This window comes from Nycticebus coucang, chromosome 6 (genome assembly GCF_027406575.1).
Source record: "Nycticebus coucang isolate mNycCou1 chromosome 6, mNycCou1.pri, whole genome shotgun sequence".
NCBI lineage: Eukaryota > Metazoa > Chordata > Mammalia > Primates > Lorisidae > Nycticebus > Nycticebus coucang.
In genome coordinates, this window is record NC_069785.1 from 58,502,571 (window position 1) to 58,530,047 (window position 27,477).

At 36.7% G+C, this 27,477-nt stretch overlaps 1 protein-coding gene across 6 annotated transcripts in view; it reads left to right on the forward strand.

The window, feature by feature from the left end:
• Positions 1-457: 457 nt before the first annotated feature.
• TEX9 (testis expressed 9) overlaps positions 458-27,477 on the forward strand; it is a 42,037-nt gene continuing 15,017 nt past the window's right edge. For 2 of the 6 annotated variants that reach the window (XM_053595286.1, XM_053595287.1), the window contains exons 1-9: positions 458-584; positions 687-778; positions 9,984-10,047; positions 11,646-11,725; positions 17,926-17,971; positions 18,730-18,812; positions 20,659-20,837; positions 24,705-24,787; positions 25,210-25,383. In XM_053595286.1, the coding sequence (XP_053451261.1) occupies positions 558-584; positions 687-778; positions 9,984-10,047; positions 11,646-11,725; positions 17,926-17,971; positions 18,730-18,812; positions 20,659-20,837; positions 24,705-24,787; positions 25,210-25,383 (828 nt within the window). In that variant the 5' untranslated portion in view covers positions 458-557. Of the gene's footprint in view, positions 585-627; positions 779-9,983; positions 10,048-11,645; positions 11,726-17,925; positions 17,972-18,729; positions 18,813-20,658; positions 20,838-24,704; positions 24,788-25,209; positions 25,384-27,477 lie in introns of those variants that run through there. The other 4 variants (XM_053595288.1, XM_053595289.1, XM_053595290.1 and 1 more) reach the window with 4 other exon arrangements.

Below are 27,477 nucleotides of genomic sequence, written 5' to 3' on the forward strand. Positions count from 1 at the left end.
CAGCACGGCAGGGGGCTCCACTAGCTTGCTTTCTGTCAAGTAGGCGAAACCCCTCCGCCTCCAAGTTCAGAATTTGTACCAGGTCTAAGTTAAAACACTAGGATGGCCTTGGGGGTTCCTGAAGGTCGCTCCCCCTGCCCACCCCTCGGGCCCTACCTAGCCTCGCACTGAATCTGCCGGAAGCCAGGGCGCGGGAAGGAGCCGGAGCTCCCGGAGAAGCCAGGGCGGGAAGGAGTCAGCGCTCCCAGAGGAGCCAGGGAGGGAAGGAGCCGGCGCTCCCGGAGGAGCCCGGGCGCGGGAAGGAGCCGGCGCTCCCGGAGGAGCTCGGGCGCGAGAAGGAGCCGGCGCTCCCGGCGGAGCCCGGGCGCCGGGAGGAGCCGGGGCGCGAGAAGGAGCCGGCGCTCCCGGAGAACCTCGGGCGCGGAGAGGAGCCGGCGCTCCCGGAGGAGCCGGGGCGCGGGAAGGAGCTGGCGCTCTCGCAGGCGCGGGCCTGGGCTGTGGAAACTCTCGCGGGACGAAGTGTCGTTGCCTCGGCAACCGCGTTGCGCCTGTAAGAGATGGCGGGGCGAAACGTTGGTGTCAGGGTGAGTTCAACCTCAGACTCTTCGATAGTAATTGGCTTCCGGCGCCTAAAGTCGCCAGATTTCCTTTAACTTCACGTGTGAAAGTCTCTGCCTCTTTTACAGAGACGCAGCGTTCCAGGGACGCCGCTCCCGCCACGCGTTCAGAAACCCGCTACCCCTCGAACCGACCTCCTCGCCAAGGAGGAAGAATATAAGTAAGAAATGCGGCCGTGGAGCTTTTCCTTTTTTCTTGCATCTAAAGGAGGCTGCTTCTAAGTACTGCAGCTAGAGACTGGTTCTATCTTCGGGGCCGTCCAGCATTCCGTTCCCATCACCCAGCTTATCTGCGCTTTATCTTTTTCACCCGAGGAGCTCGCCTGGGTCTCAGATATTGAAGGGGGAGAAAATTTAGCCCAAGTAAACATGTTCGTAAACAAGTTGATACTGTTGGGAATGGATAGCAGGAATAGTTCGGATTCCAGTTTAGCTTAATTTCTAGCAGCGGATAATTTCAGTTTAGTGGAGTTTGTGTAATGCGTATTTCGTTTATGTTTGGTTTCTAAATTGAAAGCCTGTTTCTCAGAGCAACCGAATTAACCGTTCTCAGCCGCATTGGGCGGAGTTAGAATTTCCCTTTCTTATCTGTTCTCTGTATTAAAACTGCCATGACAACACATGCTTTCATCCTGGGCCCATTTCTCTTCTCACTGCCTAGTTTTCACAGGCAGCCAGAGCCGTCTTTTAATTTGATCTTGTCCTTCCTTTACTTAAAACTTTACATTAGTTTCCTGTTGTACTTAAAAAGCTATGACCTATTCGGCTTCTGCCTACTCTTATTTGATCTTATGCCCTTTCCTATTTTGCTCAAAACTCTCCAGCCTCCGTGGCCTTTTAGTTGCTCATTACAGATTGATGGCAATCTGTAATGCAATCTTGCCTGCTATCTGTAATGCAAAGTGGCCTGCCCTGTCATGCTAAGTAGGCTCTATTGTCCTATTTCATTCTTGATTTTTCTTTGCGATCGGCATAATTCCTTCCAATAAATTTATGAGTTCACTTTCTAATTGTCTCCTCCATTGCGCTCTAAATTCCACAAGGAAAGAGATCACGTTTGCCATCTATCTACTGGTGCAAAAAAAGTATATTTTAACTCTAAAAAAAAAAAAAATTTAACATAAACTAATTTAAAATTGGAAAACAGTCTGGCAGTTCATCAGAGAGTTAATCATAGAGTTTTGGAGGGAGGTCGAGGGTCCCATTTTCCCGAATCCATTTGACCTGATTCAATTACTTGGCTATCAACCGAGGAGGGAATGGAAAGCAAAAGTGAGTGGAAACTGAAAATAAAACCGGAGTAGCACAGTGTGAATAGAAAGCAAAAGTAACCTGAACAAGTATCCCTGTAACAAAAGAGAATTTTTGCTTAAGAACAAAGCAAAAAGCACTTTCAAAGAGAGTTGAAAGTGGGTCCCCCTTGTGAAAGAGAAATGAGAGAGATGCAGAAGTATAACTATCTCCCCTGTTCTTTGAATTGGATGCAACTCTTACATTGGCTTCTCTGCGCTCTCAAGCATTATTGCCTTTTTCTATTGGTCGTTGATTATTGTCTCTTTTTTATTGGTCGTTACCTAGGTTACCTCATGCCCACTTTCTTTTTCCGTTTTGGGGCAAACTGAGAGTGGGGAATGACCCTGTGGGCCCTTACAGACTTGCTTGTTCAGCAGGCCAGGGTTTTCCCCACATGCCATGAAGCTCCTTTCTTAGTGTCCCTTCTCACCAAGGAAGAAAAGAACTTTTAATATGAGAGAAGCTGCCCCAATTCTGTCTCTCTGGCTAAAGGAGATGATGGGCTTTTAAAGGAGGGGCCTTGGGGCCGGTGGTGGAGGATTGCGAATCATCAGGAAGTCTCCCTGGGGCCTTCAGAATCTTAGCCTTTGTCTCACAGAAAATCCACCATTTCTGGGAAGGAACTCAAAAGGCAGGGATTATACAGGTATTCACTGAAATTTATTCAGTGGCTTCCCCAGCCCCTTATAGTTGGGGATATAGTCCTGCTTAAAGCGAGATAGCTACAGGAGCTGTTCTGTCCTAGCCAAGAGTTGTTTTATGGTAGTGATCACTTGTTTTGGCATCTGTACACTGAGCTGTGCAAATCCAAGGCATGAGCAGAATAACTAGATTGTGCTGGGTTTCAAGGCAGTTGCCTGAGTCCCAAAATGTTGAGGTTTCAGGAAGCTGTCTGTGTCCTTGGTTCTTGGAGTGCTTTTGGCTGAAGAATGACCAGATACCCCAAAGTAAGGCAAGCATGAAACAAAGTTTATTGAGGAAGAGAAAGATAGGTTTCCAGTGTATGAGCAAGATACAGATTTACAGAACCAGGTATGTTCACCATAGATAGCAAATGGGCCTCCATTGTCACAAAAGGGCTTGGTTATGGGGTCTGAGTTCTGTTTTATACTGCCTGGGTTGTTGCAGGAAGACTAGGCCCAACGGAGAGAAAGAGCATTCAAACACCATGTTGATAAGAGGAAGGGCTTTATTCACTGGCTGGGACCATACCACATAGAAGAATTCGAAATGGCTACACTGGCCTGGTCTTTCCCTTTTTATTTCCAGTCAAAAACTTTCAATCCATAGATACTTTTTTCATTGGCCAGTTTGAATCAAGCTGGAGATGTTGTTCCAGCCCCCACAGAACTACAGGATTTCACAGAAGTGGAAATTTACAAGTTTCAGGAAGTTAAGTCTACAAATTCCCAAAAGCTGAGTCACCATGGAGAGGACCCTGTAGGTGTATCCTTGTGGTCTCCTTGAGAAGACCTGTTCTCCTAGACCTCATCCCTCTTAGGTTGGGCCTCACCCCCTGCCCCTCCCCCCATGTGGTTCAGAGGTCACCTTGGAACTGGAGTCTTACTGCATAAGCAGACCTCCCATGAATGTCTCTGAAAGTCCATTATGGAGGTGTGGACTGCAGTGTAGATTTAAACTAATGACATGATAATTAGCCTTTAAGACTAATGGTGTCTTGAAGACATGATAATTAGTCTTTAATTAGTGCCTGTTGCTAGGACCCTGGGCTGAACTTCTACATCTTTTTGCAGTTGACCTGCATGCTAAGTTCTCATTGGTAGATTGGTAAAGCAGTCACTCCTCCCCAGGTATGACAAATCACTCAAGACAGGGTTAAGTTGAGCTGTGGGGTCTGCCTTTTTCTCTGGGAGAGCTGGATTTCTAGCTATGTACCTAACATTTGGCTCTGCTTAAATCTTCTAGAGCACTGGTATGCCTTGCAGAAGAATGAAAGGTCTGGCCATCTCTATAAGCAAGATTATGAGTTCATAATATAATATCAATTTTACCACGTATTATTTTAATCTTAAACATGTTAGGCTATCTCTTCGATAAAGATATTGAAGAGATCAATATCTTCCAGAATGCTAGAAGGACTCCTAGGGACCCCAACATTGAATCTTATGCAATTCAGTTCCTGTCAGAAAGTTGGAGGAAATAATCACTATTTGAGAGGATAGACTAAGGAAGATGCTAATCACTCAAATGGATAGACTTTCCAAGTTTCATGCCTGTATTATAAAACCAGAGTGCTAAACAATAAGATTATGTCATAACTGGTAGAGTAAGCCTCCCAATAAATCCCATTGGATTTATAGGTTAATTTGTAGAGAGCTGACGTAGTTATGCCATTAAATCTTACCTTCCACAAATCTAATAACATCTCCATTTATACAGGTTTTTTTGTCTTTTAATATTTTATCACTTCACTACATGAAAGTTTTACATACATAATTCGTTTAAAGATGTGGAATAGTTTTTGTTGCTATAATTGACTTTTTTCCTATTATATTTTCAATTGGTTGTATGTGTAGGAAATTACTGATTTTTCCATGTTGATGCTACATCTGTGCTTAAATAAGGTATGGAACTTCAGCCCTGGTGAACTTTTTTTTTGAGACAGAGTCACAAGCTATTGCCCTGGGTAGAGTGCCATGGCATCATCAGAGGTCACAGCAACCCCCAACTCTTGAGCTCCAGTGATCCTCTTGCCTCAGTTTTTCTATTTTTTAGTAGAGGTGGGGTCTTGCTTTTGCTCAGGCTGTTCTCAAACTTGTGAGCTCAAGCAATCCACCCACTTCGGCCTCCCAAAGTGGTACAATTACAGGCGTGAGCCACCGTGCCTGGCCTGGTGAACTCTGTAATTCCCTTTGTAGGGTCTCTTGGATTTTTGATGAAGGCAGTCATATTGTATGTAAATTCTGATAGTTTTGTCCCTTTATAATTCTCATGCAATCATCCTTTGTCACAAAAAGTGATGGTGAGTTTTCCTACCTTGATTACAATTTTGAGGAGCCAGTTTTTAATAACTTTTCACTACATTTGAGGTTTTCTCTGGAGTTTGGGTATATTTCCTTTAATCAGATTTAAAGTTATTCTCTTAATTCTTTACTTGAATAAGTGTCTATCAAAAGCTCTCCCTCCCCCAGTTAGCTAAAGATACATTACCTCTTCCACTCCTTTAATGTTTTAACATCCTGAACTTCAATGTCAGTTTCATGTTTTCCTTTGAAGACCATTGGATTTGTGGTATAATTTTATGTCAGTTTATTGCCTGTATGAACAAAAATGAGATTGGTATTATGCTTTTTTTTCTAGTTCTTCTTTGATATCAAAATTATCTCAACTATATGAAATTGAGGAATTTTTCCTGTTTTTTTTTCTGTTCTTGGAAGCTTTTTATACTCAGAGATTATCTGCTCTTTGATTAAAATTGTGCAATTGAGTCTAGTGTTTTTTTTGTCAAGAGAATCTTTTTGTTTATGAATTCAGTTTCTTTAATGATTATCTAATTTGATGTACTCTTCTTGCTCCTCGAATAATTTTTGGTTATTGATAGTTTTCTAGAAAAGTGTTCATTTCTTGTGTATTTTAAAATATGTAGCATAAATTTACTGTATGTGCTTATGTTTTAAATCTTGAAGGAATCTGTAACTCCATAATATCTTCTTTTTTGGAGGTTTCCCAATATTGTTTAGTTTTGTCTTTTCTTTTTCATTCAAGCTTGGTGAGACTTTTATTTTATTGGTCTTCTCAGAGAACTGGATTTGGTTTTCTTGCTAACCTTTGCTACTCTAAATTTCATTAGTCTTTATAGAAAGAAATGATCTAATAGTGGTAGATTTATTTTTTAGTTTCATGACCTCATTTATTTTTTTCTTATTTTTAAATACATATGTCTATTATTTTCTCTCCAACTGTGGGTTAACTAGATTCTAGATTTGTTGTGAAATGTTTCTTTTGTGGTTTAGTTAATATTTTATGATTTTTACAGTGGTTATTTAGGAGTGTGTTTTTTAGTTTCCAAGCAAATAAAATTGCTTGTTTTTTTGGTTTTATTTTTAATTGATTTAGGGTCAGAATTTATGAGATGGATTTTTTAAATTGTGAGGAGATTTATTCGTAGCCTAGTACATGTTCATTTTTTTTAATGTTCTATGTGGTCTTTGACAGAAAGTGTATTATTTGCTGATTAATCTGTTACAGTAAGCTAATTAAGTTCATAATATATAGTGATGTCTTCACCATTTTTTTCATATTATCTTTTTTGGTTTCTGGCATCACCAATTACAATTACAGTTTAAAATTTTTTACTTATATTTGTGGCTTACTTATATTTACTTAAATATTTACTTATACTATTACTTGTTTTTGTTTGGAGCTACATTATTATGTAGTGTCTGTTGTCTTTTTTCATCTCTTTATTTTCAAACTTTCTATGTTAGCCTTAAGAGCATTCCTTTTATAACCAGTCTGGTAAATTTCTGCCTTCTTGTAAGTAAATTTAATTTATTTACATTATTATGTTTACTAATTTGAAGTTGTCTTAGCTGTCTTATTTTTCATGTGTTCTATTTGCGATGTCTTTGGTTCTTGGCTATCTTTTTGTTGGATTGAATAAATTTTCATTGTCTTTAACTGGTTTGGAAAGACCTTAGAATGTTTTAACTTTGTTCTCTTTCTTTCAAATTAGGTAATATTTTTTTTCTTTGTTTTGAATATACCCACACCCAGTCAATCATCAATGTTATTTTTATAGTCTGTACTATTTAGATTTATTATATTTGATGCCTTCATGATTCTGTTTTCCCAGGTTCAGTTTTTTTCCTTGCTAGAAGTGTAGACTGGTACTTAAGACTGAGTCTTAAACTCTCCAGACTTATCTGAAAATGTTACTTTTCACTTACACTTTAATGACATTTTATCTGAACATGGAATTCTAGATGGCCAGTTTTCCTTTTTTTTTTTTTTTTTTGTAGAGACAGAGTTTCACTTTATGGCCCTTGGTAGAGTGCCGTGGCCTCACACAGCTCACAGCAACCTCCAACTCCTGGGCTTCAGTGATTCTCTTGCCTCAGCCTCCCAGGTAGCTGGGACTACAGGCGCCCGCCACAACGCCTGGCTATTTTTTGGTTGCAGTTTGGCCGGGGCCGGGTTTGAACCTGTCACCCTCGGTATATGGGGCCGGCACCCTACGGACTAAGCCACAGGCGCCGCCCCAGTTTTCCTTCTAAGCCTGTTAAAGATACTCTTTCATTGTTTGTTGGCTTCTAGAGATGTTAATGAGACTTCTGTTGTCAGGTTTTTAGATGATCATACTGGTAAACTATTTTTTTCTTTTCTTTTAAAATGATTTGATAGTTTAAAAAATATTCTCTTAATTTTTAAAATTCAGCAGTTTAACTATGTGTATAGATGGAGATTTATTTTCTTTATTCTGATTGAGATCCATGTCTTTCTCTAGCTCCTTACAGGTGATTTCCTCATATTTATCTTCTAATTCATTTGTTCCTTCGTTAGGCCATTCTGTTCAACATATCCATTGAGGTTTTTTTGTTGTTGTTTTGAGATGGAGTCTCATTCTGTCTCTTTATGTAGAGTGCTGTGGCATCTTAGTTCACAGCAGCCTCCAAGTTGGGGTTGAGTGATTCTCTTGCCTCAGCCTCCCAAGTAGCTGGGACTCCAGGTGCCTGCCATGATGCCCAGCTAGTTTTTTTCTATTTTTGGTAGAGACGGGGTCTCAACTCTTGCTCCATTGTTGCACTCCTCAGCTCAAGCAATCCACCTGCCTAAGTCTTCCAGAGTGCTAGGATCACAGGCATGAGCCACCATGCCTGGCTTCCATTGAGTCTTTAATTTCAGTAATTGTATTTTTTCATTTATGTACTTTCTATTTGGTTATTTTTCATATTCAGTGTTCTTTTGTAAAATATTTGGACCTTGTCTAATATTTTCTATTTTTGCTTTTGTAAAAAATAAAATGCTAATTAAAAATCTTTTTTAGATTTTTATATGATCTCTTAGGTCTTAAGAATACACATTTTTCCTTTCTCACATCTGCTGATTCTCTTGCTTCCTAAGGGAGTCCCATGCGTTCTAGATGAGTAAATGTCTTTATAGGATGGTTTTGAATTTACCTTCACTAGCTTCAAATTTTCATTGGTTCTAGATCAGCTTTCTTCCATATTAAAGTTTTGGCATAATATGTCTATACCATCTGGATAGATGAATTTGAACTTCACTCCTTTGTGTTCTCAATGCTCACAAGAGAATCTTTTCTACCTATGGCTCTAGCTTTATTTCTGTTCACCTAAGTTTACGGGTAGAATTTTTGTAGTCTGTGTTTCACAGGTGTAGCCTTTCATGACTCCTATGTGCGTCAGCTAGTTTTTAAACTATTTTGGCTTCTGTTCCTGTTTACTACTCTGACTTTGAATTGCTGCTTTATTCTTAGTACCAGAGCATTTCCCTTGCCTGAGTTTGAGCTTAGCAATATTTCCTTTATCACATTTTATCTGGCATTTCTGTGGATTTAGCAAACAATGGTGTTCTCAGTCATCTGAGCCTACTGTATTGATTGGAAACTTAAGTCCTCATGATTCTTGCTAGGGAAATTTAAAAAATCAGGTAATGGCATCTTAAAATGCAACTTTAGGTCTCTCTTAGATATTTTTATTTCTCTTTTGATTAATCTTAAGATTAAGATATTAAGACTTTTATGAAAGGGTATGGAGGCCAGGTGTGGTGGCTCACGCCTGTAATCCTAGCAGTTTAGGAGACCCAGGTGGGTTGATTGCTTGAGCTCAGGAGTTCAAGACCAGCCTGAGCCTCCCTCTCTACTAAGAATAGAAAAAATGAGGCAAGAAGAGAGGTTGCTGTGAGCTATGATGATGCCACAGCACTCTACCTAGGGTGTCAGAGTGAGACTCTGTCTCAAAAAAAAGGGTATGGTACTGCTGCTCCGCTGCTCCTTTTTGTGTGGGGTCAGGGGTTTTAATTAGTATGTGTTACTTCTGAATTATGTAACTAAGAAAAACAAGATGTCATTTTTTAAATTCATGTCTTCTTAAGATAACTTCAAAAGATCCTAGATGGCCTAAAAATGTGACATTTCAATTGGAGAAAAAAGGTATATGCTTGTGAAGATGGTTATTATAGTGTTGACCTTTAAAAAGTGAAAAGGGAACTTGAATGGAGTGTATTTAGTGTTAATTGAAATTCATTGCAAAATTGTGTAGCTATTTAAGGTGCTAATTATAAAAATATGAAGATAAATATATTCTATATTGCTGTGAGAAAACAGTACAAAACTTTATATATGCTATAGATGAAAATTGGAAGTGAATAAAAAGGCTTGGAAGATGATGATAGGATTATGAGCAATTTTTCCTTTAAAAACAATTACCTTCATTGCTACTGTCACTCCTGCAATGTTTATGGGACCAAGTGTAAATAATATTCCTATTCTTTGCTAGATTCCAAATAGAATAAACAATAATAATTAAAGGAGTGACATGTAGTGGTCAAAATAGTTTTTATTTCTGATGAAGCTGATATTGAAGTGTGTAGCTGAAGTGTGAGCCACATTATGTCTGTCACCAAACCTCAGATTAAGCTCCTCAATCACAGCAACACCCCAGCCCATGTCTCCCTTATTCCCCATCGCCTCCTACCCTCAGTTAGAGCAGGGCCTGTCTCTTAAGAAGGAATGTTAGAACAGATATTTTCTGTTGGTAGGCTAATCCCAAGAAATGAAGAGTAGAACAGGGTTGAATTCATCTCGTTTGTTCTTCCTAAATTTGTTAGATAAGTCATTTCACCTGCAGTGAATAAAGGGCCATAGAAAGGTTAGTAATTAGTGTTTGAATTTTTACCACAGGAAGGAGTAATTATGGGGAGTTGAAGATAAGTTCTAATGGCTCCATTCATTTTAAAGTGAGAATGTCACATGTATATATTGGCATTCATTGGTTAGGTTACTTGCTAAGGTATAGTGCTGAAGTTTAATTATTTTTATTTTTGTTAGAGTCTTCAGTATATGCTAATCATTAATGTATTTTCTGTTCTTAGGCGTTTAAATGCAGAATTGGAAGCAAAAACAGCTGACCTGGTTCGACAAGCTGATGAAGTAATAGTAAGTAATGTACAATTATTAATAATTCCATGTAATTCTAGTACCATAAAGTTAATATTGGAAAGTAGCTATATAGAGTTAACACTAATCATTCAGTAGGGAGAGAAGTAAGATGGTCTCTAAATAAAAGCTGACTAAAAGATAACAATCATCACTAATAATTTATTAAATTGTGCACTTGGGTATTACTCAAATTCTTAAGAATAGACTAAAATCATATTTATAATCAGGAAAAATGTGTGAGGTTTTATTACCTGATGATATATTCAAGTATATTATTCCTCATTCTAGTACTGAATTGGGTGATCTTACTTCATGCATCTCTTCTTAAGCATCAACTTTCCCATTATTAATTGATAGGCTAGAGTAATCCTCCTTAGGGGAGTAAAGAGTCTGCTTTCAAGCTTTTACCAGTTTTTACCTTAATTATAATTCTCCTTTCAATCTTCCCTATCCCTAAAAATGGAATTCATAGAGGCAGGGAAGGAAATCTAGGCAATATTTTAATGCCTTATATGAATCCATAATTATTTGTTAGTTAATGGATAAAAAATGTATCATACATAACCTTTCAAGTAATATATTAAGATAATAGATCTGCCAGGTTTTTGCTAGTGTCTAAAAACCAGGAAAATACTCATACAAAAGGACCTCACATTATAGTATAATGAGAGATCTATTATGTATTCTGCTCAAAGAGTCCCCTTAAAAAATCCTTTTCCTGCCAAAAAAAGAATAGAAAACTGAGAAGGGATGGGGAGGGGACATTCACTCTGTCATAGAAGCTAACCAAATATAACTTTTGAATTTTCGTTTACTCTCATTTCTTGATATATTTTTGAAAGCTTTTATTCCTGATACCTTTATTTTTAGCATTGTGTTTGTCTTGAAATTGAAGTTTTACCTGAATTGAAATGAGTTTTTCTACCCATTAAGTGGATTTATTTTCTTTCTAATTTTTGTTGCATACTACATAAGGTGGAAGACTCTAAGGTAGTAAGGAAGCAGGGGTTGGAAATGTTATATAAAAACTTGGACACTGTTGCATTTTCCCTTAGAATTGAATTTCTTTTTATTTTACTTATTTTATTTCTTATTTATTTATTTTTTGGAGACAGCATCTCACTCTTGCCTATGTTAGAATGCCGTGGTGTCAGCCTAGCTGACAGCAACTTCACACTCCTAGGTGCAAGGGATAATCCTGCCTCAGCCTCCCAAGTAGCTGGGACTACAGGGATTCGCCATGATATCCAACTAGTTTTTCTCTTTTTAGTAGAGATGAGGGCCTTGCTCTTGCTCAGGCTGGTCTTGAACTCCCGAGCTCCCACCTTGGCCTCCCAGAGTGCTAGGAGTACAGGTGAAAGCCACCACCTATAATCAGGATTGACTTTCTTAATTCAGAGCAAGTGAAAGGAGAAACAGTCATACTATAGAACTATTTTCATACCATAACATTTAGAATTCTGTGCTTCAATATCATAGAAACTGTGGACAACTTTGAAATGATTAATGTTCTGAAAGGCACTTAAATATATCCTGGTTTTGTGTTTTTTTTTTTTCCTATATTGTGTATGACTTAATTTTCATCATTTAACTAGAGAGATCAGCAAGAAGTACGATCTAGGCCTTTGGCAACACAAATTAAATCATACAAAGAGGAAGATGATAACAGTTTAAGGTCAGTGACTTAAATTCTCAAACATAATTATTTCTAAAGTATGTGGATCGTTAACTGTATAAATCTTTTAGCATACTAATGTTGAAAATCTATTATTTATTGGAGAATAATATAATATAAAATAATTGGGGCTTATTTTATAACAAGTCAGATACAATGCTAACTCTTTACCTACTTTGTCTCATGTCATTCTAAAATATTATTTTGAAATAAATACTGTCTACATTTAAAAAACTTTAGAGAGGAAACAGGAAAAGTATAGGATCTACATAAATAAATCTGTAAAATCTTACTATAGCAGAGACAATGGTGATCACCAAAAATTCTAAGTCTCTTACAGTTGTCAATCAGCTATGAATAGAATCCTCATTAATCTCTTTAAGCCAAAACAGACAAAAGTTGATGTGTGAACCTCCAGCTGACTTTCCCTGCCAGGAAGATCAGTGACATTCCAGTTGGTTAAAACTCTATTACTAAAAGGTTGGCACTTGTCCACATGGCCACATCAGAAGAATGGTGACAAGTGGTTGAGGAGAAAGAAAAAGAAATTTATTATTTTGCCAGCAAAGGAGGAAAATGAGAGACTATCATCTTAAAGTCCAAATTCCTGCTTCTGAGCACAGAACTTTTAAAGGTTCTGATTAATCCCGTAATCTCATCTTCAACTAAGACAATCTCCCTGCCTCTGCCCAGACAATTCCTTTGAGCTATCTGCTATGGCACAAAGAACAAAAGACATTTCCCTGTCCCTCCCAACCACTGGCCTGAGTCAGAGATGCAGGTTTTCCTTCTTTAAAACAGTAGGGGCCATTTTTTCAGGTCATTCCCTCTGTAGCACCAGCCTGGTCTCTGGATGACTGTGGGAAAAAGAGCTCTCTCTCCTTCTCTACTGCCACACTGAGTGTTTGTTAAGTCACTGAGATTTTGGGATTCAGATAGGATATTAGCCAATCCTTGCTAATGTAGAAATTGGTGTTGGGAATGGAATGCTGCACAGTAGAAACAAAGTGTGACTTTAGGCTAGCAGTTATAGGGTAGCTAGCAAGGAAACTGATAGTGGCAGGCGAAAAGATGAAGGATTAATGTTATGTCGTGGCAATGAATTTAGTTCAACTGTTATCTGTGGTAAATTGGGAATTGAACTAGTAGTATCTAATGAATTTAGGCTCTAGGACAATGGTTCTCAACCTGTGGGTTGTGACCCCTTTGTAACAATGAAAATACATCCTGCATATGAGATATTTACGTTATGAGTCATAACAGTAGCAAAATTACAGTTCTGAAGTAACAACAAAAATAATTTTATGGTTGGGGGTCACCACAACATGAGGAACTGTATTAGAGGCATATATCATGGCATTAGGAGGCACTAGGAAGATTGAGAACCTCTGCTCTAGGGGAAAAGGTTGGAACACAGGATATTAGAAGTGGGTGTTGTTAAAAAGACAAGTTTGGGGAAGAATTGGCTGGTTTGCAAGAATTAATGAAAGGGAATACCTAATTATCCAATTCAACATCATGATGATTACACCTGTGATTTCTTTGAAAAGCTTTGTGGTTTTAACTGTCATATTTAGGTCTTTGATCCATTTCAAGTTCATTTTTGTGTAAAATAAGAGATAAATCTCACCATTCATTCATTTGCACATCTATATTCAGTTGTCTTGGCACTCTTGTGAAAAATCAGGTGACCATAGACATACTGTTACTGAAAGCTTGGCACTTGTCCCCATGAGGCTGCATAAGAAGAACAACAATTTCAGGAGAAGGAAAGAGAAGTTTATTAATTTGCCAGCAGATGAGGAGGTTGACAAACTTCCATCTCAAAGTATCAGTGTCCTGCTTCTTAGCATTATATAGCTTTTAAAGGTTGTGATTCATTCCGTCTTTGGCTATGATAATCTTGTGACCTCTGTCTGGATTTGGCCCGTCTTCTGTGGCCCAAAGAACAAAGGGTACTCCTCCCCCTGATCACTGGCCTGAGACAAGGAAATAGGTTTTAGTTCTCAAAAAGGGAAGGGGGTTTTGAGGAAGCAGAAAATATTTTACTCTTTTTCCAGACCATTTTCTCTGTTACAATATGGTTTTATTTTTGTACTCTCAATTTTATTCCATTAATCTATATAGCTATACTTAATGCCAATATTACACTGTCTTGATTACTGTTGTTGGCAGAATTTTAGAATCAGTTCTTTCAGACTTCAAGAATTAAAAGATAAAATTGAAAAAAAATCTTTGAGGAACAAAAGCCTATTAAAACTTGAGCTTAAGGCAAAGATGAGCCTAAATGTGTGGCCCTCACATATTGATAAAACTTCCCAATGTATTAAAGTTTTTCAAGGCAAAGATTAGATTAAATGGCACATCTTAAAATTTCAATTGGATAAAATATCTCAGGGCAAACATCTAACTGAAGATATAGTTTTCTGTTAGAAGCTTGACAACTTCAAAATAACTAATTTTTAAACCAAGAAAGAGAAGGGGTCAGGGTAAGGTAAAGAAATAAAATATAGCCTTGAAAGAATTGTGGGTATAGTAATGGCACATAGAACTGACTGAAATTAAATAGGTAAGAAAATCACTTGTTTTTGAGTTATATCAGCAAAGAAACTTTAAGAGTGGACTAAAATTGTTTGTGGCTTTTTAAATTTTAAAACAACTCTTGGTCCCTTCCAGTCTTCTAAGATCAAGGAGCACGCTGTGAGAGCTACACAGCCCTAAGAGGATGTAATATTTAAATACCTTACAGGGCTTAGAAACTAACCTGGTAGTAACAAATTTGAGCTCCTACTTGAAATAGTAGGACATGATTCGTTTATTGAAAATGGATTATTGTATATAATTCAGCATTTCCCCTCCTGGATGATTTATTCAAGAGAAATGAAGACATTTTCCCAAGAAGAAATCTTCATGCAAATGTTTAGAGCACTTTTATTAGTAATTACCCAAACCTGAAACAACTCAAGTATCCATAAAATGGTGACTGGATAAACAAATTATGGTATATATGTGCAATAGAATACTACATAGCAGTAAAAACAATGATCTACTGATACAGCAACAACATATATACTAAGCGAAAGAAGCGAGAATTAAAAATGTGCATAATCTATGTTTCTACTTACAGATATTTGACATTCTAGAAAAGACAAAACTATAGTGACAGAAATCAGATTACTGGTTGTCTAGGGCTCAAAGTAGGGGGTTAGGGGACTAACTACCAAGGAGCCCAAGGGAACTTCCTAGATCAGTGGTTCTCAGCCTTCCTACATTTTCATTTTTCATTGTTACAAAGGGGTCGTGACCTATAGGTTGAGAACCGCTGTCCTAGACAATGGAAAATTCTCCATCTTGGTTGTAGTGGTTATGTGACCATGTAAGTTTGTTAAATTTTGTTGAATTTAATATTTTAAAAAGGTATGTGTTATGATATATTAAATTATATCTCAATAAACCTGAAAAAAAATTTAAATACCATTAATGCTCTATACTGGCAGTACAATGGTGGATAAAAACCCCCGATCTTGCTCTCAAGCAATTAATGCCTAGTTTGTTGCTTTTGAATTTTTTAGTATACCACTATTTTATATCATTAGATATACACATATACGTGTATGTATAACATGAAGCTATACCATTAACATGAAGTATACCACTATTTTATATCATTTGATATACACATGTATGTGTATGTATAACATGAAACATTATAATATTTTCGTTTTTTTTTTTTCTTTTTTGCAGTTTTTGGCCAGGGCTGGGTTTGAACCCATCGCCTCTGGTATATGTGGCCAGTGCCCTACTCCTTTGAGCCACAGGTGCTGCCCTATGTTTTCTGATATTTTATGAAAAAAGATATTTAACAGTTATCAAAATTCCAAAATTTGAATTATAAATAAGAACTGTTATGCTTTTATCCAGTAAACTAAAGGATTAATCAAAATGTTGGTAACAATAGATGGTTCCTAGTTTCTTTTCTTTTTTTTTTTTTTGTAGAGACAGAGTCTCACTTTATGGCCCTCGGTAGAGTGCCATGGCCTCGTACAGCTCACAGCAACCTCCAATTCCTGGGTTTAAGCGATTCTCTTGCCTCAGCCTCCCAAGTAGCTGGGACTACAGGGTCCCTAGTTTCTGTTGAAGCAAATAAGAGACTGATTTTACAAGCATAAAAAATAAATTTTATTGGGCAGCGCCTGTGGTTCAAAGGAGTAGGGCACCGGCCCCGTATACTGGAGGTGGCAGGTTCAAACCCAGCCCCGGCCAAAAACTGCAAAAAAAAAAAAAAATAAATAAATAAATAAATTATTGATTTTTGTTGTGTTTTTTATTTGTTTTGTTTTTTTTTTTTTTTTTGCTAAAATTTCCACCTAGATCAGATGTATTTCTTTATTTTGTTTTTTTATTTTTGAGACACAGTCTTGCTATGTTGCCCTCAGTAGAGTGTTGTGTTGTCACAGCTCATAGCAACCTCCAACTCCTGGGCTCAAGCGATTCTCCTGCCTCAGCCTCCCAAGTAGCTGGGACTACAGGTGCCCACCACCACACCCGACTATTTTTTGGTTGCAGTTGTTATTGTTATTTGGCAGGCCCGGGCTGGGTTCAAACCCCCAGCTCCTGTGTATGTGGCTGGCACCCTAGCCACTGAGCTACAGGCGGCAAGCCAGATCTATTTCTTTTTTAATGCTTCTGTTTGAACAGATGGCTTTTCCCATATGAAATAAGGCATTTAACTATTAGTTGTGAATTGTTGAAGATGGGAGATAATTCTGTAAAGAGGCCATTCATTTCAAGTTGGAACATTTATAATCCACCTAAGTAATTATAGTCAGGCCGAACATATATAATAGATCTTCAACACCCAGGGTTACTCTGTCAAAAAAATATGTTGGGGTCACCAGAATTTAGTTTCCTAATAGTTTAGTATACACATCCACCAATCAGCTTGAAGTAAGGTTTACCACCCAGATCATTCTGATCATACTACAAACCTTTTATTCCACAACACCACCCACACTTTTTGATCATATTACATACACATAGTCAGAAGACATTTAATGCTTATCTGTCCCCTCGGGTTTCACATTATTACTTTGCTAGTATATTTCTATGAAAAATAAACTATAACAACAATCTGCTTACCAAAAGTAACACAACACATAGATGATATTAAATACAACCTCTTAAAGTACTAGAAATACCGCTGAGAAGGAAAAAAAGCTTTCAAAATACCGTAAAATTACAAAGTCAAAACTATCACATATTACAGGAAAATGTTTCCAAATATACAAATTGTGTTATCTTTGACCTCTCTCATTTTAAGCTTTTAATATTTGCCCCTTTGTTAGTGCCTTTTTTGCACCTTTCTTTCTGCAGACCCCATATAATCCTTGTTTTAAACTACAAACATATTTTGGGAAGCCTTGTGTATAATAGTGAATTATAAGTTAGATGTATTATTCATTCATTCAACAAATATTTAGTAGCAATTTAATAGCCTGCGTGTCAGGTACTATGCCAAGCTCTAGTCATAGAGCAGTGAACAGGCAGATAGGATTTCTGTCCTTTAGAGTTGATAGCGTAATGGTGAAAATGGACACTGACCAAGTATTTATGTGTATTAGAAGAATGGTGACATTGAGTGGGCTAGCAATAAAAATCCCTGTGGTGAATTATTTGTAAAAAAAATTTGTAAAACATGTGCAGCTGATGATTATGATTTCTTTACGATTTCCATTCATTGGCATTTTTGCTACATTTTCCCACAAAAATATTGGTATAGTAGTGTATTATCTCAAAGGTCAGTTACTTAACCAAAGTACTTTTTTTTAGTTTAGAAATTTTATTTTAAATTTCAGATTAATATGAAGGTACATATGACGAGGTTATATTGTTTGCATTTGTAAGGTAAAGTCTGAGTTGCAGTTGTATCCTTCACCCAGGAAGTGTACCATATACTTGTACATTATAAAACCCATTAAGTAGGAACTTACCAACCCTCCCAGCACTTTTCTTGTTAGTGAAATCATTCAAAATAAATTAATGTGTAGGTAACTAGAATTTTAGTACAATCACCTTGATAGTTGTGTACTTTCTCTTTCAAATATAATTACTGTTCTTTCAAATATAATTACTGTTGAATTTCATTGTCTGAGCTTAGTGTCATCTACTATTAATGTATAATGTTTATTTTTGGTCTGTAGAGGTCTATTATCTGAAGGCATAGTTCATCTTCATTCAGAAACTAAGGTATGAAATCAAATTTTCTGTGAATGCTATTACATTCTATAGAATTTAGGGTTTTTTTAAACTTTTCTTAAAACAGAGAGGAGGTATGACTTAATAAAAATAGAATATAAACCTTGATACTCAAAAATGATGCATTCAAGAAATGTTGCTCATAAAATAAATTGAATCTTTTTTTATTTCATGATTTCACTGAACAATTTGGAGATACAGTGGAAATATTCCAAGTGAAATGAATTGGTAACCTGAGGTGTTTCATTTTTCTCTCTGAAGCTTAAATCTACTAGAGAGAAGAGCTGAAAAAGAAAGGCACTCACATACAAGAAAGGTGATTTGAAAGGTTCCCTGGTTCATTTAAATACTTATTATATAGAAATCACTCTTCCAGGTGCTGGGCATACTGGGTTCTGTAAATTTCCCACCCATGGAGATGTAAGCCAAGGGAACTGTATAACTGAAGGCCAGCAGAGGCTTGCCTGGAGAATAACTGGGGAACTAAATTCTGTCAAAACATCCAGATTTAACATTCCACTAGCTAGCTGAGTATCTTTGAACCTTTGGGACTCATTTTCTTGGTCCTGCTAATATCTAGGCCCTTTCTAGCTATACAGTTCTGGAATTCTTGAAATTACAAGTAGAGTAATTCCATGAAGTAGTAAATCTTCTATGTAGCAAAATAGCAGTCTTGTATGTTAACAAAACTCCTTTCCTTGGCAAATGATTAGACTCTATAATCAATAGTTTCAATTATTTTTATATAGCCAAAGACCAAAAACATTGATTCGATAAACAAGGTTCAAAACAAACTGCACTCTGGAAATAAAGAAAGGAAAACAAATTCAAGGTATAGTAGAGTTTTTAAAATATTTTTCCTTTTTTAGTTTTATAATAATAATTCACAGTACTATCATTCTTAATTATTAAGTTCTTTTTGTTAAATACTCAAAACTAGAAAGCTTAATTGTCTTTTAGAGTATTTAACAAAGCACCATATATTATTTTGTATATTGAGATATAGAATGATTTGGCATGGTCTAAATAGGATTATATATAATTCACATTCTGCTGTTTTTGATAAGAAAGAATTCAAGACTGTCTTTTGTATTATAACCATAAAAAGGGACCCAAGAGGCTCTTGAGGATAGGCAGCTTTCTAGAAAAGGAGAATGGTGTTGGATCAACCAGCTTCTTATTCTTAATAAGTTACTAAATTCATACGTATATTTTACTATGTAATTATAATTGTATAATAACAAAGATTGAAACATCTTTTGTCTTTTAATTGTTAAATAACTTTTCTTTTGATAAAGAAAAAAGAATAAAGGGATAAGGAAGAGAAAATAAATATAAAATAAATTAAAGAAAAGAAAAAACATACACTACATGCATACAAATATACATATATAACTGGAAAGGGTTATCTTGTTTTTAGATGTGAGGTTTCCTTTTTAAATAGAATTCTGAAGCCTTTGCTTGTGCTTTAAAGTTAGGCTTTTGGAACCGTAAACTTCTGGGTTAGGTTTGGCATACTCCTCAGTGCCTTTAGGATTGAGTGTTATTTCACGTTTCTTTCCTTACTTCATTAAAAAAAGTTAAATCCAACTTTTTGGTTAACTTTGATTCTGCTTAAAAAGTTTTTCTTTTTCTTTCTTACTCTTTTTTTTTTTTGAAACAGTCTTGCTCTGTCACCCTGGGTAGTACAGTGGCATCATATCTCACAGCAACCTCAAAACACCTGGGCTCAAGTGATCCTCTTGCTTTAGCCTCCTGAGTAGCTTAGACTATAGGCATATGCCACTGTGCCTAGCTAATTTTTCTATTTTTTGGTAGAGACAGGATCTTGTTCTTTTGGTCAGACTGGTTTGAATGTATTTCTTTAAGTGGAAAAAAAAGTTGAATTTGATTGAGCTAATAACTTTTCACTATGTAATTCTTTCCCTATCATTCTTTGCTGTTTGCAGAATTATGCTCAATTGTACAGTTCTTCTCCAGAGGCATGTTTCTCTTTCTTTCTTTTTTTTTTTTTTTTTAAAAGACAGAGCCTCAATCTTTTGTCCCGGCTAGAATGCCGTGGTGTCATAGCTCACAGCAACTTGATACTCCTGGGCTCAAGCAGTCCTCTTGTCTCAGCCTCTCGAGCAGCTGGGATTATAGTGCCTGTCACAATGCCTGGCTGGTTTTCTCTATTTTTAGTAGAGATGGGGTCTCACTCTTGCTCAGGCTGGTCTCGAACTCCTGAGCTCAAGCGACACACCTGCCTGGCCTCACAGAAAAGTGGGATTACAGGCCTTTCTCTGGAGGCATGTAAAATTAAAAGCAACAGACTGGATTTGACCTAAAAGTCCAAGTTCAGTACTCGTAGTTTTGGTGTTCACTTACTTGGAGGCAAGGTATAGAACAACCTGTGGTTGTGTGATTCATAAAGACTGGAAATCTTGTAATGTTTGAAAATGTCTATTGTAGATTCTATCATAAATTTAAAATTTATAAGTCTCTTGCAATATAGTCCTTGAAAGCATCAACTGTAGATTTCTTCAAAATCTAAACTTATGATAATTTTGATCTGCTTTTGTTTTTTGGGTAAAAGCCATATCTCTTTTCTACCTTTCTGTTTTGTTTATATTTATATATATATATATATATGCATACACACACCCATATATATTTATACTTAATCTTTATTTTTTTAGTGTTAAATTGAAATGCTCTGATGTAGAAACTACTAATGATGTTGCCATTCCGGATGATTTATCAGACTTTTCTCTTGCAAAAACAATAAGCAAAATTGAAGGGCAAATGGAGGAAGAAAACTTACCTGAATATATGGATGATGATCTTTTCTCTGGTGTTAGTAATAACATTGGAACAGGTAAGTTTTCTTTTGCTTATTATTTTTATGTTTATATCACAATTATAATTATCCCTTAGAAAAAGGGAGACCTTTGGGAACTGTTTCTTGCATTAAAAGATAATCTGTTAATAGTAAGATGTGGTGGTGGGAGGAATGATTGGGATTGTGGATGGAATGAAATTGGCCATTAGTCAGTAATTCTTAATGGTGGGTAAGGGGGGGGGTTCATTGAACTAGTCTCTCTACTTTTGTATGTGTTTGATATTTTCCATTATAAAAAGTAAAAAAAAAAAAAAAAGACTATATTATACTGGTTTCACTGAGTATGTTTCAACTAAAATTGAAATGCCCCATAGCTTATTACATATATTAAAACATTAAAATAGAAAATGTTTCTCCGAATTCCTTTCATTTACTATTATTATACTTTGTTGTATGTTAGAGCAATACATGCAAAAGGATAAATGATCCTTAGCATCAAGTAAAATGATCAAATGAGTTTGTTCTAATGAATATAATTTTCCTTCTTATCTTCTGCATACCATTAGAAAAATGCTACTAAATTTAGATCATCTAAAAATATTGCATTAATTATCAGTCGTGCCACCAATATTGTTGAATTTATGAGGAATCATCTATGCTGTTGAAACAAAAATAATAAAATTAGTATATATGAACTGGTTAATGCTAAACTACAATTCAATTAGTTGTGACTACAGGCAAGCTACTTGTTCCTTCTGTAATAGCAATTTCTTCATTTGCAAATTTATCAGTTTGTATTACATAGCTATGAAGTTTATTTTTAAAATTCTCTTGATTTTGTGAAAAATTGTAATAGTTTATATAATGATTATTGTGCTACATACTAGTCATAAGTGGAGAGCAATTTATTTATGCATTGATGCCTTCAGACTTTCTGAGGATAGTTGTAGGGAAGGAGGCTAAGTGGAAAAGAAAGTTACTTCTATGTCTCTCTCAAGATGCTTTTGAGGTTGTAAGGATTGGAGACCGGCTGTTCCTCAGTAGACCCATGGCCAGTTCTGCTTTTGTTTCTGCCTATAGGGAACCAGGACAGACTTTCCCTGAAGCGCTACTTTCTTCTTACTGCTGAATCATAGCCCTGCCACTTTGCCTCCTTGTCTTCCATTTTTAGTATCTTTGGCTTACGTATATGTCTATCTTCTTTTGGAAGAATTATCTCTTATTCCAGATGATTGCTTGAAATAGTTGGGTTATGTGTGAGAGATGATCAATAAGTACTGCATGGCACCATGTGTAATGCATACTTTTTTCACCATTTTTCAAGGGGACAATAAGGATGTGCATTATACACAGGTAGTATGGCTTGGGAGCCTAGCGGGTCTCCTGGGGCCACTGCACCCTCCCATTTGGGTCCAGCAGCCCAACACCGCATGAGGTTCCAGTCTGGGAAGATACAGGATCCAGTGGGAGCTGGCAGATTGGGGAGGGGGTAGTAGTGGGGCTAGCAAGGTGGGTCAAAGCCTTAAGCCCAGTTATGTGCAGGGGCCTGGGGTGCCGGGCACACCCCAGAGATCCACCTGGCTGCTTGTGGGCCCAGTGGCCTCAGAAGCACCTACCCCCCTTGGCTTCAAGTGTGACTGTCTTGGCTTCCCTCCACCCCCACCACACACACACACACACACACACACACACAATGAGGAGGGAAGGACTCCCAGGAGAGAGGGAAGGAGTAGCCTTCACAGATCTGGTGGCTGCGGGAGGGCAGTGTGGTCTGCATGTTTACGAGGGGAGCATTTAGCTTTCCCCAAATTTGTGTTTACCTTAGAGCTGGCCACTTTCTTGAGGGACATTTTCCTGAAATTTTGGGCCCAGCATGGGTGTGCATTAAGCACAAGAGCAGTTTATGTGGCAAAATATGGTAGTTTGGGAGTATGGACTGGTTTTTTTTTTTTTTTTTTTTTTGTAGACACAGAGTTTCACTTTACTGCCCTCAGTAGAGTGCCGTGGTGTCACACGGCTCACAGCAACCTCCAGCTCTTGGGCTTATGCGATTCTCTTGCCTCAGCCTCCCGAGCAGCTGGGACTACAGGAGTATGGACTGGTTTTAAAATTAAAGCTGGTGTAGTCTGTGGAGAGGTTAGTGCTATGACCTCTGGACATGAGAGCACTCAGCTCCTCGAATTAGAGTTGAGGTAGAATTACAGAGGTTAAAGTTGGGGAGAGAAAGAAATGGTGAAAGTCATGCTCTCGCATTCTTTCTTCCCTTTTTCCCTCAGAGACCAACTACCACCAACTTCACACTTGCCATTTCCCTTCTATCCCCTGCTCACCTTGGAGTTACATGAGAGGCCAGGAGGAGAGTTGAGGCTGGAGAGATCTTGGTAGGGTGAGGGCCAACCACATAGTCCATCAGTTCCATGGTAACATCTGGACACTTCAAAGAAAAGTTTGTGTGGGGATACTTTGTGCTCCGCATAGCACATGTGCATGGCTTAGTGGGATTTGTTCTAATGACCTTTGTTTTTTGGCGCCCCTAGTAGAGTGCTGTGGTGTGATAGCTCACAGCAACCTCATACTCTTGGGTTCAAGTGATTCTTTTGTCTCAGCCTCCCATGTAGCTGGGACTATAGGCTCCAGCTGCTTTTAGAGGAGCGGGGTGTGGGGGTGGGTCTTGCTCTTGCTTAGGCTGGTCTTGAACCTGTGAGCTCACCCACTACCCACCTTGGCCTCCCGGAGTGCTAGGATTACATGTATGAGCCACCATGCCTGGCTATTCTAATGACTTCTTAGAGCAATTCAGTGTTTCCTCAGGCTAATCTCCACATGGGCAAGCCTTGTTTTAGAATATTCCTACTATGCCTGGAATATACCAGAGATCATACTTTTTGAATAAATGACTGAATGAATTATGAGTTCTAAGTTCAGTTTTCATTTTATGTACTTTATGGGCCTATGAACCTGAAAAATTCACTGCTGGCCGGGTGCAGTGACTCATGCATGTAATCTCAGCACTCTGGGAGGCTGAGATGGGTGGATCACTTGAACTTAGGAGTTCTGACCAGCCTGAGCCAGAGTGAGACCCCCCACTAAAAATAGAAGAAACTAGCTGGATATTGTGACTGATGCATGTAGTCCCAGCTACTCAGGTGCTAAGGTAAGAAGATCACTTGAGCTCAGGAGTTTGAGGTTGCTGTGAGCTATGACATCATGGCACTTTACCTAGGGCAATAAAATGAGACTCTGTCTCAAAAAAAAAATTACCGTCAATATTACTACTTTTGCTAGCAATGAAGTAATAAAGGTAGATCTTAATGATGGTTTGTGTGAGAAAGATAGTAAGATATTAGTATATTTCTTTGTTTTTAAGGTACATATACTACATTTTAACTCTCAGAAATTGGGATGCAAATTCGGATGCATTTACATTTACTGATTGTCATATTTTACATTGACAATGGCTAGGCTTAAAACTGACTTTTGCTAGAGAGGATTTGTGTTTGTTTCTGCCAACCACTTGTGGACATTACTGACCTGAGACCACTGTAAATTCTGTCTGTTGTATTTTGGATCACCTTGTTGAGTATGAATTCATTCTGCAAACTTGAGTGAGTACTGGCTTGTGGTTCAGATTTTCTGCAGAGGATTTTTTTATTCTCCCATTCTCTTTCTTCATTCATTTCCAGTTGAGATGTGAATAAGTTCCTGCCTATTCCTTTCTCTTGGCTGAATTTTATGTTTTATTTATCTTTACATTAGGAGTGTTTAGTGTCTTCGTGTCTCCTAACAGGGACTCCTACTAGACTCCCCATCTTCAGTGCTTTTTTTCTTCATAAAATAATTGTCTTAAAATTGATGATTTCTAAGATTTAGCAAAGACAGTAATAAAATTATTTAAATCTACAGAAGCTCAGATCAGATTTCTAAAAGCCAAACTCCGGGTTATGCAGGAGGAATTGGACAATGTTGTGTGTGAATGCAATAAAAAGGTAAGTTTTTAAAAACTCTCAAAAGAAATGCTATAATATTGGAAGACATTTTAGGAACAATTTCAGTTGCATTTTTTGAAGACCTGTATTTTTGAAGGGGATAGCTATAGTTTTTAATTAATTTTGAATTAAAAATTATATTTTAAGAAATATTGAACTCTATTCTGAAATGCTGAATTTTCACAGAGCTAAAGAATTTTAAGTGCTTGTTACAATTAGAATTCTTGTATTAGACTTAGATGTATAAGCCATTAACTGCAAACAAATTGACTTACATTGTTGAAGACGAAAAGGCAATGTAATTTGTTTTCTTTTTGAAAAGTAATAAATGTCCATCAAAGAACATATAAAGCTTTTGTTTTCTACTTTGATACCCAATCTTGTGTATTTTTTTTACATAATATATGCTTTCGTAACTGTAGGAAGATGAAATTCAGGATTTAAAGTCTCAAGTAAAAAATTGTGAAGAAGATTGTTTGAGACAGCAGCGAACAATTAATATGCAACAGTCTCAAATAGAAAAGTATAAAACTCTTTTTGAAGAAGCAAACAGAAAATGTGATGGATTACAGCAAGAGTTGTCTTCAGTAGAAAGGGTAATTATTTTTTTTCCTAACTTAATGCTAAAATTATTAAAATTATGTATTTGTATAGATACTACTTTTGGTTGGTCAGCTTTTTTTAGTATTTACTAAAAACCTCCCCCCCTTTACATAGAGGAGCGTTTTTTAAATAACTTCATTGAGATATAATTCACCCTTTCAAAGTATACAATTCATTGGCTTTTGTTAAATTCATAGTTGTATAGTATCATGACCAATTTAAGAAATATTTTCGTAACCCCTAAAACACACTTCGAACCCTGGAGCCACTATACCTCACACCTCTTCCCCCAATCCCTTCTAGCCCTAGGGAATTACTAATCTATTGACTAAATAAATTTGTCTGTTCTGGAAATTTATGTATATGGGATTATATAATATGTGGTCTTTTATGACTGACTTTTAATTAACATACTGCTTGCAAGGTTCCGTCATGTTGTAGCACCTATCAGTACTTCATTTCTTTTTATTGGTGAGTGATATTCTATTATATGGCTATAACCTTTAGTTTATCAGTTGTAGGCATTTGGGTTGTTTCCACTATTTGGCTCTTTTCAATAATGCTGTAATGAACTTTCATGTACAAGCTTTTATGTAGACATTTGTTTTTATTTCTCGTTATATACCTAGGAATGGAATTGCTGGGTTATATGGTAGCTCTGGGTTTAATGTTTTAAGGTACTGCCAGCTTTTTTCCCTACTGGGTGCACCATTTTATATTCATACTAGCAGTGTGTGAGGGTTCTTCACATCTTCACCAATATCTTTTTGATTCTTATTGGTGTGAAGTGGTTACCTCACTGTTTTAATTTGCTTTTCTCTAATATCATTGAGCATCTTTCATGTGCTTATTCACATTTGTACATTTTCTTTGGATAAATGTCCATTTTTTTAATTGGATTTTTAAAAATAAAGTAATAAGAATTCTTTATATATTCTAGATAGAAGTTTCTTAACAGACAAGATGATTTGAAAATATGTTTTCCATTCAGGGGGTTGCTTTTCATCAAAGGACATATGAAACTTTGTTTTCTGTTTTGTTTTGAGGTGTAAAAGTTTTAAATTTTGATGAGGTCTGGGTTTTTTTTTTTTTTGTTTTTTTGAGAAGTATTGGTCTTAATTCTTCTATAAAAGTTTGGTAGAATTCAAGGTAAAGCTTTCTGGTGCTGGACTTAGTTGGAAGTTTTTTTTATTACTTACTCAGTCTTCTTACTTGTTACTGCTCTGCTCAGGTTTTCTACTTCTTCTTGATTCAAGCTTGATGGGCTGTATTTGTCCAGGAATTTATCCATGTTCTCTAGGTTTTTGAATTTATTGGCATCTAGTTGTTCATAGTCTCTAATGATTCTTTGTATTTCTCTTGTATCTGTTATCACCTTTTTTCATTTCCAGTTTATTTGGGTCTTATCTTTCTTTTTTTCTCTGTAGTCTAGCGAATAATTTTATCGTTTTTAAAAAATCCACTTTTTGTTTCAGAGATTGTATTGTTGTTTTAGTCTCAATTTCATATATTTCTGCTCTGATCTCTTTTCTTTTTTCTGTTACTTTTGGGTTAAGTTTTTTTTTAACTCTTCTAGTTCCTTGAGGTGCATCTAATTAGGTTGTTTATTTGAAATCTTTTCTACCTTTTTGACATAAGGCATTTATTGCTATAAATGTGCCTCTTAATACTGCTTTTTCTGTGTCCCTTAGGTAGTGGTATATTGTGTTCCTATTTTGATTTGCTTTAAGAAATTTTAAAATTTCACTCTTAATTTCTTTAACCATTGTTCAGGAGAATTTTTAATTTCCATGTGTTTGTATAGATTTGCATGTTTCTTTATTATTGGTGCCTAGTTTTACTCCATTGTGGTTAAACTATTTGATGTGATTTTGATTTTTAAAAATTTCTTGAGACTTCTTAGTAAAGTATGACAAGAATGGAGAAGCAAGAATCCAATGTACTCAGTACTAATATGAAGCCAGTAGATGATCTAATAATACATGTTCACATAAGGGAAAAACTCAAATCAATTCAAGGTGGGGGGCAGGAGAATGAGCTGGGGAAAGAGGAGAAGAGAGGAGGATGGGCATACTCCCACTTAATGG